The 17337-nt window shown below is 38.8% G+C and overlaps 1 protein-coding gene across 1 annotated transcript in view; it reads right to left on the bottom strand.

Moving 5' to 3' along the window:
• fras1 (Fraser extracellular matrix complex subunit 1) overlaps window positions 1–17337 on the bottom strand; it is a gene marked incomplete at its 5' end in the record, with an annotated part of 207349 nt that overhangs the window by 165266 nt on the left and 24746 nt on the right. The window contains 2 exons of the mRNA XM_079689876.1: window positions 11351–11497; window positions 14783–14926. Coding sequence (XP_079546002.1) covers window positions 11351–11497; window positions 14783–14926 — 291 coding nt within the window. The remainder of the gene's footprint in view (window positions 1–11350; window positions 11498–14782; window positions 14927–17337) is intronic.

Genomic DNA, 17337 nt, shown 5'->3' with positions numbered 1-17337 from the left:
ACTATGAATGTGTCATATCCACTTAACGGGAAGAAACTCAGCTATCAGAGAATATTAACAATTTTTAGCAAAACGAAACATAAGGGTAATAACAAAGGCTCTGAATTAGCCCTGAGCGAAAAAATGCTAACGCACTTAGCACAGAACTCATGTTAAACTACCCTTATTACTTATCGGATCTGCACAAACAAAATATCGATTAGCAAGCTGAGACTCCACAGATTCCAGAAATATAAGTATCATCACTGAGCGACAGGAACTCGCGACAGGGGAAACAAATCCAGACATCACACAACGTAGCTTTACGGAGCAAGCACGGGACATTGTCTTACCTTTTGCTGTTTCTGATCAAAAGTTGTGTTCAATGGCATTAAAACGATAAAAACGCTGTCTGTGTCACTTTGAAATGATTACTGATAATCCATCTTCATATTTATGTCAATAACGAAGATTTCATATTAGCTGCTACGAGAGTGTATGACAGATTCCGGTTTTGGGCATTCTGGCTACGCATCACTCATTCACCAATGGGTAATGTTTGGATGGATTTTAGGAACTTCCCCTCGATTCTATTGGCTCTAACGGTTAAAAAGAGATGTCAATCATCAAAATCGACCGAGGGGGGCCAGAGATATGGAAAATGCACCCAAATGCAAAAGAAAATCTCTCTAGAAAGGTCAAATGTCACTTGTTTTGCATCAATCTTGATACAGGGTACTTATTATATGTTATAGTGTGTATTCCTAAAGCTTTTAGTCTAATATCCCATCATTCAAGGGTGGTGTTCACTATAAGTAATTGTTTATTTTTGAACGGACACTATTATTTACATTTTTGTACTATGTTCAATCTGAATTTACTTTAAAATGAAAACATATTGATTCTGACTTTTCTACATCCAACTCACAGATTTATCATTGCTTTGAGAAAGATTATTAATTGACCCCTTTTAGAAGTGAAGATACAGTCATTTGTTCTGGGAATGTCATTTTCGAGCCTGAGGCCTGAAAAACAGGCTCGGGGCTGAACCGTTACAGTGTAAAATCACAATGTAGATGTTGTAGCTTCTGAAAAAGGTGTTAGCTCTTGTAAACATAAGAAAATCAACTTTAAGGGACTAAGGAATAACTAATATATCAAAACAAACTTATATTTCCTTATTTGTGTTAACATTGAGCATGTGAGTTGTAAAACAATAAAATATGAATTGCCAGTTGGAAATTCAAACCTTGAGAATTTGATGGTCCGCTTTATATCAAGATTTGAAATATGTATGTCAGTAAAGTATACACGATTTGTAATTACAGGTGATAGGCTAAGGGGGCATAACATCTCTAGCCAGTTCACCAATCACAACAACGCCAGTCAGCTATAAATCACTTTTTGAACATTAAAGCATTTAAACATGTCAAAGTAGAGGCACAGAATACAAATAGGTACCTGAAAATAAACATAGTGCCATTTTAAGTTGCAAACAACAGGCTGCAAAGGATTTGAATGAATGGCACACTCACAGAAGTTTCTTGGTTACATCTGTGTGAAAAAGGTTGAAGATGCCAGTGTAGGTTTAAAACTATCCTTCAATATGACAGGTAGATTGACAGGTAAAATAGTGGCCTGTTTCTCAGCTTTCATTGCCATCATGGACCTGCCTATCCTCTTTCTCAATAACTCTCACAATCGGAGTTTCTGAAGTTGTCTATTCCCCCCCCCCCCTCTTTCTTTCCTTTTTCTTTCCCACAGCCTCCTGGCTTTTTTTTCGCGTTTCACATTGGATTCATTTTCATCTTTCTTTCTGTCTGTGTATGTTTCTCTCAAGCTTCTGTTAAATTTTAATGTATCTTTTTCGAGCCGACCCCTTCTTCATCTCAGTGCTCAAGGGTCCATGCAACCATCTCTATAAAATGAGAAGATACTGTAAGCAAACCCTACTGAAACACACTCAATAAAATGTACAATAATTTAAATCACAATTTATCAAGTATTAATCCCTCATTGAACCGCGACATTCAAACATTGTTGAACTTTTTAATCAAATATCTTTTGATTAAAAATAACCGCTGTCTCTTTAAAGAATAGTCATGCTGGATATTCAAATCTAGTTTTCCTGCAGATGAAGCAAACATGCATCCATAAGCATTCCTATGGACAAGATTTATATATAAAAACTCCCCCCCCCCACCCCCCCCCCTGAAAATGTTTGTGTCCAACAAGGGGATTACACGTCCTTTACCTTGCCCCTCGCAGGAAAGCAATTTATTTTTTCCGTGCAGCCTGAAGCGCAAAGTTATCAGCGAATGTAATCCCAGCAGGCCAGTTGCCAAAAACCTCCTCTAAAGCCTACTCTGCATTAACCAGGGGAGGTGGAGATGAATGCATAGTCACACAATGCAGGGGATAATCTTCACTTTCTCGTCTTCTGGGACTTTAAAGAGGTGGGAGGGGCGTATGACATTACTGTGCTGACTTGGTTCAATGGACCCCGAACCTTGAGTGATAAAACGAGATGTGATGAGAGATCCAGCAATTAGACTAAGCACGCAAAAAAGCAGCTTTTGCGAAGAGGACAAGAGTCAACAAAAATGAATAAATAAAAGTGTATTTTTCTGAAAACCCCCATTATTGGAATGGAATCGCCTATTTCTCAAAAAGCATATGGTATCTCTTTCATTGGAGAGGCTGCACAACAACACAGATACAAGGCTATGACTACAAATTGTACAACACCATTTTTTTAAACTTTTCCTCTTCTTTACAGCATGAACAAATAATAAAATGTCATCCTCCAAAGGTTTCTTCTCCTTGGTTAAACTGAACTTTATAATTAGCTCAGGAAAAAATATATATCTTCAACAATGACTCTATGCTGAAGAATACATTTTATACAATAACAGTTTTTTTGTGGGGGGGAAACAGTGAAATGTTGTTTTCCACATGTCTTCCTTGCCTACTGACTGCCACATTCTCAGAGAATCTGAAATGCAATGGTCACGTGACAGAGGGGGGAAGAAATGTGGCTGGTTCAATCAAGGAAGAATCTATCCGTTACAGCTTTCTTGAGATTTCACAAAGAAAAGAGCTTTACAAATCGTTACTAACAAAAACAGCTATCATTGCATATAGGTTTTAGGTTTGCATATGTGACCTGCTCCATCGAAATCAGTTGCATTGACCCGAAGACACATTTTGAGTTGGCCTTTAAAGTTTCCTCTTCTCTTGAATCCATCGATCTGACTGATTATTAGCGGAGCAAATGATCAAAATACTACGGAGGGAAGATATTTTCGTTTGGAATACTGGTCTGGGGGAAGCTCGCGAGTGTGTGTGTGTGTATACGTGTGTATGTGTATACGTGTGTGTGTGTATTTTTGCCTTTGTGTGTATTGTGTTTGTTTCCCGGGGAAAACACTCACGAGAAACACCGGCTGTTGTCATGCCTGCTGTGACGTCAAGTTACTCCGTTCTCCGCTTCTAATTATGCCGTTACAAGCTTCAAAGATGTATTCATCATCTGAATTTGCAGAAACAAGTTTAATATTCTGAAAGCCAAGACTTTGTTTAATTGAAATCAGATGAAAACAAACTGTAACGGACCCTGCCGTGTTATCTATGATTACTATACGCCTTACATTCATAATTTCAGCCGGAGGGAGGGGGACAGGCCCGGCTCTACGGGGGTGCATAAGGGTGCACCCTCAGTTGAGTCATTTGAAAAATGAAAAGTCAAAAAAATAAATAAAATTCTGCTGCTGCTGCATTTATTTGGTCAATTTAAACGGTAAGTAACGTTATTATGTCAGGCGCTTTTGACCTGTGCCGCTGCGCGTTCATCATCTGCAAGGTGCTTACACAGCAGTCAAATGATGGACATCAGAAAATGGTTAAAACAACCAGCCCTTATCGCCAGCAGTAACACTGCATCTACTGCAGGTAATAACAATTCAGATCATGGGGACATACGTTACCCGCGGCCACTGTCGTGGACACTAACGCCCGACTCGCCGGCTTTGCCCGCCTCGCCCACGGAGGCGGAGCAGCCGCAGCCGTCTTCGTTGCCTCAAACACCGCCACCCCTCAGTGGCCCGCAAGTGCCAGAGGACCTCGGTAAAACAGAGCCTGCCCAGGTTTATTTAAGAAAGTACCCAACTCGCCTGTACAGTGGGGTAAGGCGCTCATTTTGCAGCTCATGGTTTCAAAGCAGAGATTGGCTGGAATATTCATGTGAAAAAGATACCATCTTCTGCTATGCATGTAGACATTTCGGTTCAAGTAAGTCAGATGCCTTCACCACAACTGGCTACAACAACCGGCGCCATGCTCTTATAGCCTACGTGATAAGGGACTGGGAAGGCATGAATCAAGCAAAGAGCACATAGATCCATAGATCTCTTCAATTTGCTCTCAAAGTGCACCAGATTGATGCTTTTAACTTCAATATTTTAAAAAAAATCTTCCCGGGGGAGCATGCCCCGGACCGCCCTAGAAGAGGTGAGGACCCCCCTAGAGGGTGTTAGGTCCACTCCCCACTTATTAAAAAAAAGCACTTTACCACTGCACCCTCTCTAATCTCAGATGCACCCTGAGTCATTTTGTTCAGCAGCGCTGCGGAAGAGCAGGGTGCGAGTGAGAGCTGTCATCTTCCCTTTACAAGCTTCAAAAATGTATTTATCGTGTGATTTTGGAAATAAAAGTTTCATATTCTGAAAGCCAAGACTTTGTTTATTTAAAATCAAACAAAACACCCGAACCCCGAAAAACGCAAATCCACGTTTATTTTGAAATGAGCCGTTGCGACTTCCGACTGATTTCGATAGAGCGGGTCACAAATAGGTTTTAGAGTATAAATATAATATTTCTAAAAAGCTTTGAAAAAGAGGTCATGAAAATGAGTGTCTATTTGTTAGGTATGTATGGAATTAAAATAGTGTCTCTAAAGACACATTATCTTGCAGTATAAGGGACTTCATGAATGAAATAATAATTAAAAGCTTGATTTAAAATGTTGATTGGCTGAATACAGGTTAGTAGTCTCTCTATGACACATTGGGTTATTGATTGGACTGCTATAAAGTGGCTTAAAATGTAGTGCGTTTCGGGGCTACAGAGGACTATTAGCTCCGCCTCCATATTGTTAAATAGGTGCACATAATGATTGGGGATGTGACCTAAAACAGTTATAAATGCATCTCTTTCATTTCATCTCAAGTGATGTTTTTAGGAGTTGAGGTGTAACAAGGTTGAAGTATTTGCATATGAAGATGCAGATCCCTTTGAAAATGTCTTATATATATATAACTTTTGGGAGTTCAAAATTATGTTATAAACTACTTCCTGCCCAAAAGTGATATTAAAATGTAAGAGATATTAATGGTGACGTGTGGTGGACATATTCTAGACTGGAAATCGTGGCAGGAAGACAGTTTGTGCTACATGCTAATGGTGTTTATCTCCCAGAGCCATAGAAGACAAGTGGGCAATAACGTATCAGGAAAGTGGGTTGAAGAGGACAGTGGAAAAAGGAGAAGTGGGAGGAAGCATAGAGATTATCTTCAGCAAAACGCTCCCCATAATTATTAACAACCTGACTTTAAATACACGCAGAAGCAGACGCAATAAAGCCTTCCGTCATGAGTCCAGAGGCATTTACAGAAACCCACCGGGGCCTCTGGGAACGCACCGGCTCTGGGTGGTCCTGATCCTCTGCCAAGATCTACTACAATGTCTCCAGCGCTTTCCAAACACTGAACACTATTAACGACTGTCAGCTCTCATCGACTCTACCTCTCTTCTACCTCTCCCTCTTTCCTCCCTTCTTTATTTCCCCCTGTAAACAAGCATTAGAACAAGAGTTCACTCAGGCTAAATCCACGCTAATAGCCTCAACCTAATCACATACTGATTTACACAGGCCCACTTTCCAATCCTCTTTTTCTCCTTCAACAGGAGAATCTGCTATGGAAACTCCAAAAGGGCTTTGCCCTCACGGCAGCCAATTGGAGATTTAAAGCTGACTAGTTACCAAGGGGTTTGTTAAATATTATTATACAACCTTTTAAGATGTCTCAGACTGCTGGTTTACACAAATAACTGCATTGAAACACTGTAAATGTATTAAAAAAATGAACATGGTTGTAGATGTGTGGGCATGTACCACCTGATTACCATATTCTAGGGATACCCAATCATTTTCTATGGTGGTCATTTTTGACAGGGAATATATTATGTGTAACAAAGTTGACTAAACCACTCAAAAGTTCACTGAAGGAGTGATCAGCAATTGTATATATTCAAATGCCTACTGTGGAGGACATCATAAGGCCTTGAGGCAATCAAATGTAAAACACAATATTTGTGATTGATGAAAGTAGTAAATTGGTCAGATTTCACCCAAACATGACAGGAGGATTAACATGCTTTTACTGCATCATTTAATAAACATGACAGGAGGGTTAATATGCTTTTACTGCATCATTTAATAAAATGGAATATTTGCAGTACTAATGTGGTAGATTAATACATGAGCAGGGTATTCTACAATGGATGCTGCCAGTGTGTATGCCACCAAATGAGAACAGAGGCATCGTAAATGTATAAAGTAGGATATCCACCATGGGTTTCTGCTATAGCTAGTCCTGTATCCAGTACAAAAAGATGGATGGAGGCAAGATACAAAAAAGCTGGGTTTCCAACTACGGCCGCTGCTGTGTATCGAATGTAAGGCCGTTCAAGGAGCTTGTGCACTGGCAAGTCTTGAATTCCAATCCTCTTGACAATATTCATTAAGGTGTGAAATCGAGCTGCAGAGCCCGGCTGTGGTTACTCTCTGCTCTCCCTCCCACTCCTGTATCTCTACTTTCTATTTCTATCCATCATCCCCAGGAGTCACAGCAGGTCTTCCCCACTTGATGGAGGCGCTTGGCTAAACCGTTCAGAGTGTATTAGCATGCCCACAGGGGTTTAGCTCAGTGAGCCACGGGTTTTATTTATCGGTCCGGGCTTTCGAGCGCTGGGAGACCTTTAAAGTAGATTGGGTTGAGTAACAGTCAATGTAGACGTCCCTTGTTGTGTATTTACCCTGCATTATTAGCACCGTGTACAGGGGGATCTAAATTCCCGCCTTGCTTTATTTCACTGTTAAGACAGCAGAGAGCCTTGGTAGGTTATAAAACAACAATGCATGTGTCTTCATAAGCTGTAGGTTGAAAATTGTGTCTGTGACTCAGCTTAATTGAGGTTATCATGTTAGTTTCTTTCAAAGACTAAAATGTTTTCCGGCCAAACTACCAAATGGATCCTACTTGTCAGAAAGCAAGACTAATTGACTCAGTAGAAAATAGGTTGAACTACATTACTACACAGCTTAGTTGAATACTCAATTCTGATTGGTCATTTGGACATTTCAGAGTTATTTAAACACATTATGCCTAAACACAATCCGTCTTTTCATGTAACCATCCCTACTGCAGTATGGTTAAATGTTTGGCATTTTCCCCTTCAATGCAAGATCCAGAGAATACACCAACAGCCTGAGAGACATATGTGGCTTTGGTAATCAAAACTACTCTTGTTTTTTGTGTATTGTAGAAGAGAATCGAAGCAGCATGATGCCAGAATTCCTTTTTTGCCCCTCACCTGGGTTGCCAACTTCTATCAAGTTTTTCATGAAGATGACTCAACGCAGGAGTTTTGTTCTCCAGACAATTATAAAAATGTCAAATGAAAAGATGAAGAATGTTTTTGCTGATGGAACTAGAAAGATTGGTCCCTTGTACCTGCCTACCCATCACCTCTGTGCACTACGCAAGTCTTAAAGCCCTGATTGGTCGGTGTCTATTGTGCAGTCTGCCATGTTGCCAGTCCTGACACAATAGATATTTCAGAAGGGCAATAATGTTCTGTACACAAACAAAGGAACAGGTGCATTCAGAGGAGAGCGAGACAACATTTTGTCATTTTTGTAAGATGAAATATTTTGAATCAGATGATATTTTTTTCCCTTGCAAGTAAACCCCCGTTCTCAAAGTATGAATGAATGTTTGGCTTCTGATTTTATTGCCTTCACTTGAACTAGTGGAAATTAGACAGGATCACAAGACAACCTAAAGAAAATAATGGAGGAATTTGACAATATAAGCTATTTTCTTTATCATTAAAAGAGACTTTCTGTTTTGGTCCTGTGGGTGTTGGGTGATTGACAGGGGACAGAGAGTGTAGCTTATTGCAGCAGTAATTATGTTGAAACACACCCGGCTTCACTTGAGTGAAATAACAATTAAACGGCAAACTTAAGCCAAAAGCCAATTTAAGACTCTGGGATTTTCAATTCCATTAAATGTTCTTCTCTTTTTTTGTGCAAATTGTTTTTTATAATGTTCTTTTGAAAGACTTTGTGTGCAGACAATAATAGGGAGAGCAGGGAGGAGAGAGCCACATATTGGAAGAAAGGTACAAAAAAACACTTCAAAACGTAATTTCATTGAACTTTTCCACACAATTCTGCAGGGAAGATAAGTCCACAATAGTCTAGCTAGAATGCAATAAAACAGACTTCCTAGAACTTATAGTCAGCAAAGCCACAACACTGACGCAATAATACTCTGACCCCCAGAGAATGTGCCTACTTACGTCACATCTTAATATTCAGTTACAAAATCCACTCAACTTACCCTGAAACAATCCTCGGGAAACAAGATACCGAGAGAATATGAGATTGCGATTTACCAACTTTGGACTGTGAAGGCACTTTCTGCCCCAAAGCCAATAGTTTGAACTGAAAGTGATTGGCAGGAAGATGATATTTATATATTTCAGATGTCAGAATGCGATGGGATTAGATAACAACAATAGAAAGAATTGGAGAAAACAAAGCATAGTAAAATATCAAGAGAGGACAGCTTGAAAGACAAAAGAAGGACTTCCTTTTATAAAAAAAGAGAAAAATCCAGCATTTGATGTAAAATCACATGAAGTTCATAATACATATATTTTCTAAGACAACGTTTTTCTTTCCAAAATGAAATCATCAAACATGTGTCCTTAAATCTTTAAACATGGAAAATAGATTTCCTTTCGTGATTAGATATATAGTAGTGTCTGAAGAGAGCCAATTTAGTTAATAAAGTGAATGTAACTCTCAAACTATCATGAACCAACCGAACAAACCCTATCCATCTCATCTCAACCTACATTTCGCAAATCTTCCAGAGAAATTAAAACACTAGCTAGACTGCCTCAGGACTACTGACTCCCCTGCCTATACAACTCCAGATGCCACTCCCACTACTCTTGCTGAGTCATACAAATGTTGATGGCCGTCGGAGGTATTGTATATTGTCACAGACATTATAGCTGTGTATTATAGAGCATTACACTTTATCCAAAATAACACATGTTGGACTCATAATAGGTTTCCACTCTCCGTTTGGATGGACAATCCTAGCAGAAACAACATGGCCAACTAATTTACTCACTAATGTCCGGAGAATGGTTTAAAGGTCAACTATTATGCAAAATCCACTTTTTCATGTCTTTTATACATCAACATGTGTCCCCTCTGTGTAAAGAGACTCTGAAAGTTTCAGGAAAAAATATTCGCTCTCTTTTTGTCCTGATCCATTTATATAAAAACCTGTCTGAAAATGAGCTGATCAGATTTTGGCCACTTTATGATGTCATAACGTTTTCTTGGCTTGTATAACCATTAGCCAATCACCAACAAAGGTAACCCCCCCCCCCCCCCCCCCACCTTATCACCTGAATCTTCCCCTAGGCCAGGGGTTCTCAAACTTTGCCATGCCAAGGACCCACATATAGCATTATCGTCTGGCGGGGACCCCCCTGTTGCATTTTTTTTTTTAAATGATGAGTACATTATGATGGAGAATATGACAAATTAATCATACAGCTTAATACATTTTCTTAATATATATTTGTATTAATAATTAATAATCAGTTATTCTTCAATTTTTTTTTGTATTTATCTTTTGTTTGTCATTCATCACATTCATTGTGTCTTCTGTTATAAACATTCTTAACACAATATTAAACAGTAATATCAACAGTAAACATATTTTAAAGCATTTTTAAAGTGATTTCTGTCTTTATAATATTATATAATTTTTAAGAGTAATATGAACAATTAACATATATTTTTAGCATTTTTGAAAGCTATTTATATAAAATATTCAACAGTAATATTAACAATAAACATATGTATATTCATATATATAAACAACAATATTTGCTACATCCGTGCTCTCATCCAGCTGCAGAAATATTCACTAGCTCTCACTTGCTCCAAAAGCTGAGCAGATACTCAGTTTCACTCTCAGTAGCGGCAGCTGGATTCTGATTGGCTTGAAGGGCGGTCGTATGATTTAAAAACAATAAAATAAAATAAAATATTAATAAATAAAAAATATATATATATATATTAAAAGATTGGCATCAAAAGACATAGATTGATAGATATGCAGTTATTAATAACATCTAAAAAAATGCCCTAGAGCACCATTGTGTTCTTTTTAACCAAATATCTCTCAGAGGGGCGTGGGGAGTGGCTCCTTATTTTCATCTACAGTAACAGACAGAGAATCAGCACTTTTGAAACAGGGCTGAAACAGAGGGGTTTATGGGATGCTGCAATGATCTGTTTGGTGTTTGGAGCCACACACTTCAGAGACATGTTTTGTATATATCTGAGACCTATAATATATTGATGAAAAACAATATAATAGGGGACCTTTAAGGCTTAAAATAAATTATTGTGTTCCACTGGGAGATTTCAACAAGTGTGCCGGACATAGGTAGCCCTGAACAAAAACCCTCGTGTTTGCTATCTTGGCTCCAAAAAGGTGGAACAAGATTCATGAAATATGATATTCTGATATCAAGACTGCTGATCTTCCCTCACAGACTAAACGCCCACCTGTTTCAACTACACCTTGGCTGTTATACCTAACACAAAAAATGAAGTACTTAGCAATTCCCCAGCACTTACAATGGGTTGGGTTGTTTAAAGCGAATGTATCTGCTGCTTTCTTGCTGTTCTGAGTTTGTATCTTCAGGTTCTTTTGCACTGTAATTTACTGAATAAAATCTTTGGCTGAAGTTAAAGTAATGTTATATAATGTGTTGTTTCAGATACATTTCTTAGGTCTCTCTTGATCTCAATGAGACTGCCTGTATAAATAATGTTTAAATAAAAGTTATTATGGAATTGCGTCTTTCCTAGTGTGGCCTTCTCAGTTTTTGCACCGTGTTGGTGTTTGAATCTGAGCCAAATCTACATTATGACCTTCAAATGGTATTATAGGTCACACAAAGGTACCTAACAATCTGTTATACTCACGGCGACAGTGTGTGTTGTCGTGCTGGTAGGAACCCGGAGGACAGGAAGCCAGGCACTCGCCGCTATCAGCGCTGAGCAGGGGCTGATGGGGGCCGCAGGACTGGCAGTCCCACCTGCTGGAACAGGTGGTGCAGGATGACTGGCAGGCTGTGGAGGAGGAGGAGGAGGAGGAGGGAGGAGGAGGAGGAGGAGGAGGAGGAGGAAGAGGAGGAGGAGGAGGAGGAGGAGGAGGAGGAGGAGGATCATCATCAGAGGGAAACACTGTACATTCATGTCGGGGAGTTTAAACTCATGTTGCTCTAGCTGGGATGTCCCAGAGGAAACCATTGGGGGCCATGTAATGGGGTTTCCCTTTCCTGTAGTGTGTTTTATAGGTTTGTGTGCATGTAAATGGTCTGCAAAGGCTAACATCCCTGTGTTACTTCCAGTAATAGGCTAAGGGCTAAGGGGCGGGACATCTCTAAGCAGTTGACCTAGCAGAGCCGACAATCTAACCAATCAGAGCAGACTGGGCTCTGGTTTTAGACGGCAAACTAAAGTTAAGTAAAACAAATGAAAAATAACTTCAATTTCTATGTTTGCACAAAATATATAAATTCAAATTCCATTTCTCTTTATGTCTGTTTTTTTTTTTTTTTTACCTTTAAGGCTTTGATGTTTTCCCTATCAATTCACAAAAAATGATTTTGGGGACCAGTGAGACCATGAATAAATATGAATGAATCATAATGATTTGGTCAATGCGGCATTCAACATAATATAAACCTATAAAGAAGTTGTTCACAGTTTTGCATGGTTCCACTTTTTGCTTTTTCAAAATTGGATTGTATATGTTGGGTCTGCACCATAGGTCTGCACCTACAAAAGCAGCCCCACATTCTGTTAGCACCAAAACCCTAGAGTAAATCAACTTTTTATTGATTTATTCATTTTTATTGCCCCAAAGCAGAGTTATCTAAAACTTGAAAAACTTGTGAAAAACGTCTAAGACTAATTTGGTTAAAGCATCACTCTCTAACACATAGCAAATAAATAATCCACACACTCTATAGACGTCTATAAGGCATAATAATGGAACCGGTGCAGAAGGAATTGGAGAGAAAAGGCATATGAGGGGACTTCAACTGTTATTTAATGAGAAAACTCAAAATTGCGGAATGAAAACGAAATCCCCTCAAACCTTCCTGACTCCCACTCGCACAGAGATAGCAGGAGTGACAACAGGGCAAATAAAGATCCCGATCAGGGGTAAGATGAGGACGATGGGGAGAAGGGCAAAAAAAAAGAGATTGTGAGATTGATAGACACAAGGCTTAAGAAATGTCGAAAAATATGAAAAGAGATGTTGATGGGAAATGAGGAGAAGGGGCGACAAGAGAGGGGTCTTATCAACAATGCAAGTTCAGACGCGCAGGTTTGTTTTCATCACCCACATGCACGGAACATGGGGTCCTAGGCTGTATGGGACTAATGGAGGAAAGTGGAGCATTTTTTAGACTTCTGGTGCATGATTGGATGAATGCACAGCTAATAAGCAAAATTATTAAAATAGAAAAATGCATCTTTGAAAATAGATTTTCTTATAAAAATCTGAAAATTCATAGTCGTTTCTGATTCCTCAGAACAAGACAAGATACCATGACCTGTATTAACCTACCCACGTGACATCCTATTTATATGTTTTGTATAACTTGATATTCTTTAAGAAGTGAAGAATACTAAAAGCTTTCAAGTATAAAATGTATGAGTTACACATGAATACATGTTACTTTGTGTTTTTATTATTGAACTCTTTCAAATAGAAAACATTCCATAATACATGTTGCATTTGTTATGCTATGTTATGCTAACATCAAAAAAATGGTTACTTCTAAAGGCTAATCATTATTATTAAGACATTTATTTATTTTTGTCGAAATTGCAGATATATTTGAATACATCTGCATGATGTGACATAGGAAGAGGAGACACATGTTTGGCTTTGTTCGGCACTTGAAAAACCCACATGTAGTAATTTTCATATTTTGTCCCCTCTAAATTGGCATCATCTTTTTGGTGACTTCTGTATTCGTGTGCTGCTGCTGTCTTGGCTTGTTGTAAGATATTTATAATCTCAGTGAATGACCTTCCCGGTTGAATAAATTCAACAGTTAAACACAACCGAGTCATTCAGGACACAAGTATCTCCCTATCTTTCTCAAAGGCACACGCCGTTAAAGATGCAGCTGCTAGCATTAGCCGCTAGACTTTAAAGTTAATACCTTTATCTGGGCCTGATAGCTTTGCGGCGATGGAGTGTGAGGTGTTTACGGCTTCATGATAGCTGTGAGCAGTACATGTCTGCCTCTAGGAGAACGGGTAAATGGGATAGTAGGAATTCAATGCAGTGAAAATACTAAAGAGATTACGGCTGTCGCGGGTCAGAGCTCGGTCAAGGTACTTGGGCTGGCACTGGGTGCTCAAAACAAGCACACACACTTAGACAAAGTGTGGCGATGGATGGATGGATGAATGGATGGATGGACGGACAGATGGATAGATGAAAGAACGGATGGAAGATAGATAGACAGATAGACAGATAGATAGATAGATAGATAGATAGATAGATAGATAGATAGATAGATAGATAGATAGATAGATAGATAGATAGATAGATAGATAGATAGATAGATAGATAGATAATGGAGCTACATGGCCATTACAGTTATTCCCCAGCTGCAATGACAAAGCAGCGATTTGGCAGACCTGGAAACCTACAAATTAGCATTATATTTCCCCTTTAACTTTGGCAGTGACATAATCAGTAAAGGCAAGTGTTGTTGGGTTGCTGAAACTGTGACGAGTAGTGAGCATCTGACCAATCAACACGCTGCATGTAGCGACAATATTTTTGTAAGGGAAGGGAGAGGGGACAAACTGTGACCTGCCTTACAAATTATTTATTTATCAACATCCCATTATGCGATTATTGTACATTACTTTACAGATTCAGATTATTAGCTTATACAAAATAGAAATCAACCTGGAAAAAATCTTTGAAATAAAATGATAGGTTAAGATATCCAGCAATAGTATATAAAGTCATTCAAATTAGCTAGACAATCACAAGCTCTGATAACTGCGATGAACACATAAATGCATCTATAATCATAATCCAGTAATTTCACATAAATTATTCTGAATTGGACATTTGCTTTCACAAGTACATTTTGATGCAAAGTACTTTTACTTTGGTAAGATTCATTTTATTTATGTTTAATTACTTTGTTTCACTCTCTGTGTTTTATAATGTTTTAAGTTCATTTCATTTGTTGCATTTAAATGTGTTCTGTTGATATGCAAAAAGCACTTTTCTAACTGTGTTTGAAAGGAGATCATTCCAAGGTAAATCAATGTTTTGAGGTATTTTAGTTTTTCAAAAGAGCGCCCTACCTTCACACACTTGTCCCTCAGAGAAGTAGCCGGCTGGACAGACGGACAGACAGCGGCCAAGATGAAGGAAGGCCTTCGGATCCCTGCAGCTTTCACAATGATCCGCAGTCCCTGAGCACGACAGGCAGTGTGCGTGGCACTGGACTGGGAAACACACACACACAGCATTTCATGAAAACATCTTTAAAATGCAATACATTATGTTTGCATCTACAGCAAGGTAATAAGTACTGGTAGAGTATATATGAGGGAAATGCAATCACACATTCAATGTCAAGGTAATTTTATTCCATTTCTATACATGTGGATAGATATGGTTGGTGGCTCTCGAAGACTCAAAGCGTCAGAGTCACACACACATATTTTGACGTTCAATTGTCTGCACATTTTATCTGATTTGGCTCTGCACTGCAACTCAGTTAGCAAAGGCAGACAGATTTACAACACACACACAAAATTGAATTTATTTAATAAATTACATCCAGTAGATGTTGCTCTACAGTCAGACTGTGTTAGCAATGGTAGAAAAGTTTCACTTAAATGTGCCCTATGGGGAATTTTCCAGTACTTCTACTGTCTGCCAACAACTCCAATGGTAAATGTTTTAATGAGTTGTTTAAGTGCTTTTCCTGCCCACACTGGATCCGAAATGGTCCAACAATTTACCAACGACTTACAAGCACAAGGTAGTATCTTCAATGTGCCGACTAAGTGCACTCAGAAGTCATTTCACACTGAAGATCTCAGTGTACACCATTTTGTCAGAAAGGTACGGTGATGCACAGTACTGATATTATAATTTACATTTTACCAAATGCACATTGCACACACATTAGCAACTATATAAATAATGACACATAGTTTTAGCTTCATACATCAAACTCATAGTGATAGGCGGCATTAAAGCCTCCAGTATGGGGAGCCAAATAGAGTAGTGTTGACATATTTGTAGGCCGACCCTGAAGTTACATAACTAACCCTTGACAAAATCCAATGGCATGTTTCCATTGCAGAAAAGTGTATCCGTGGCAAACACACGTTTATGACCCATTCTGGTTTTGCAGATGTATTCACATATTAGCTAAAGCTTAAATGGAAATGCCAGACGTAAATAGCATCATGGTTGCATGGCTGAAAGTCGCTAACTCTTAGCTAAAGGCGGACACGCTTCAGACATTCAAAGTGGGGTGTACACTGACCTATTTTTATGTTTTAGAACTAAATGTTAACATTTCTTAAGCTTCTATCAAACACATACTTTAATATAGCCATCCAAAAAACAAAAAAAACTCAACTGAGTATAGGACAATGGAGCCCGGAAATGCTAAAATGCTCATTGAATTTAATAGACTATGTTAATAGACCTCAAACACTTTAGGGGGGTCAGAGGGCATGGTCCTGCTAAAGAGTGTTTTACATTTTAAATGTCTTCTCATCAGATCCAACTTTATGCTCACAATTTTACAAAACAATGTGGCCCTGGAAAGTGACACGGTCTGGGGGAGCGGTACTGTAAAGCAATGACCAGTGAGCTGCGAGGAAACCTTTTTCAGTGATCATTTGATCCGTTGTATTCCCTTAATAGCGCTGTCTATGCTCGTAATTAATTTGGTATTTGAAGCAAATGAGTTTCTTTGTGTTTTCAGAAGTTTTCCTCAAAGTTCCCATTGTGCAACAATTTTGATATTCATGTGTCTTTTGACTTGGTCTAAGCAGGTCTAAGTCCTTTGAATCCTGTAACAGTAGAAAAAGGCTCTATCCATGGAGAAATGCATACAACCTATGCCTAGCTGCTTGGACTTAGGTAAGGTCATTGCAGCTGCAATGATGGTGCTGAACGCAGAGAAAGCAGAGACGAAATAAAACAGAGCATGTCGAACCCAAAACACGTATGAACTTGAAAATGTGCATTATTTAAGTCATTCTTTGTTCCATCTCCTAGGTTACCAGTGCAGCCTCTTGTCAAACAATATGCCTGGTTGCTCGCACACATGATTATACAGTGATTGCTCTATTCATTATGTGAATGCATTAAGTATATAAAGTACTTGTGACTGAGGGATCTGATTAACAATAGGAGAAAGAGGAAGACAAATATAATGGAAAAGCAAAGGAGAAAAGAATAGAGATACAAAAGGGACGTTATAGAAAAGAAAAGAATGTGGTGAGACGTAATTGCCAATAAGACTGTCAGCAAGCCAGGACATACTGTTCTAAGTATCTCTGTCTCTTTATTCCCACTACACTACCTTTCGTCACTCTCTTCTTCTATCTCCTTTCTCCCTTACAGCTTCATTTTCTCTCTCCCATCTATTATATTTTCATCTGCCACTCATCTCACCATCTCCCTCGTCTTCTCTGCTATAGAGAGAGACACAATGGAGCTGTGTGCAAAAATAAGAGTGGGAAGGATGTTGAGTGAGAAATGTGGGAGATTGAGATACTTATACTGACGGGCTTATTGGTTAATATGAATATTAGTCAAGTGTTTATCTCTATATTCAGCTGTGACCAATGCTCCTTCTGGCAGTAATCTATCAATCTCTTGAAAAACA

Source organism: Notothenia rossii, assembly GCF_949606895.1.
Source record: "Notothenia rossii genome assembly, chromosome: 6".
In the NCBI taxonomy this organism is placed as follows: Eukaryota; Metazoa; Chordata; class Actinopteri; order Perciformes; family Nototheniidae; genus Notothenia; species Notothenia rossii.
The sequence above is the reverse complement of the archived record's forward strand: the minus strand, read 5'-3'. Positions and strand labels throughout refer to the sequence as shown.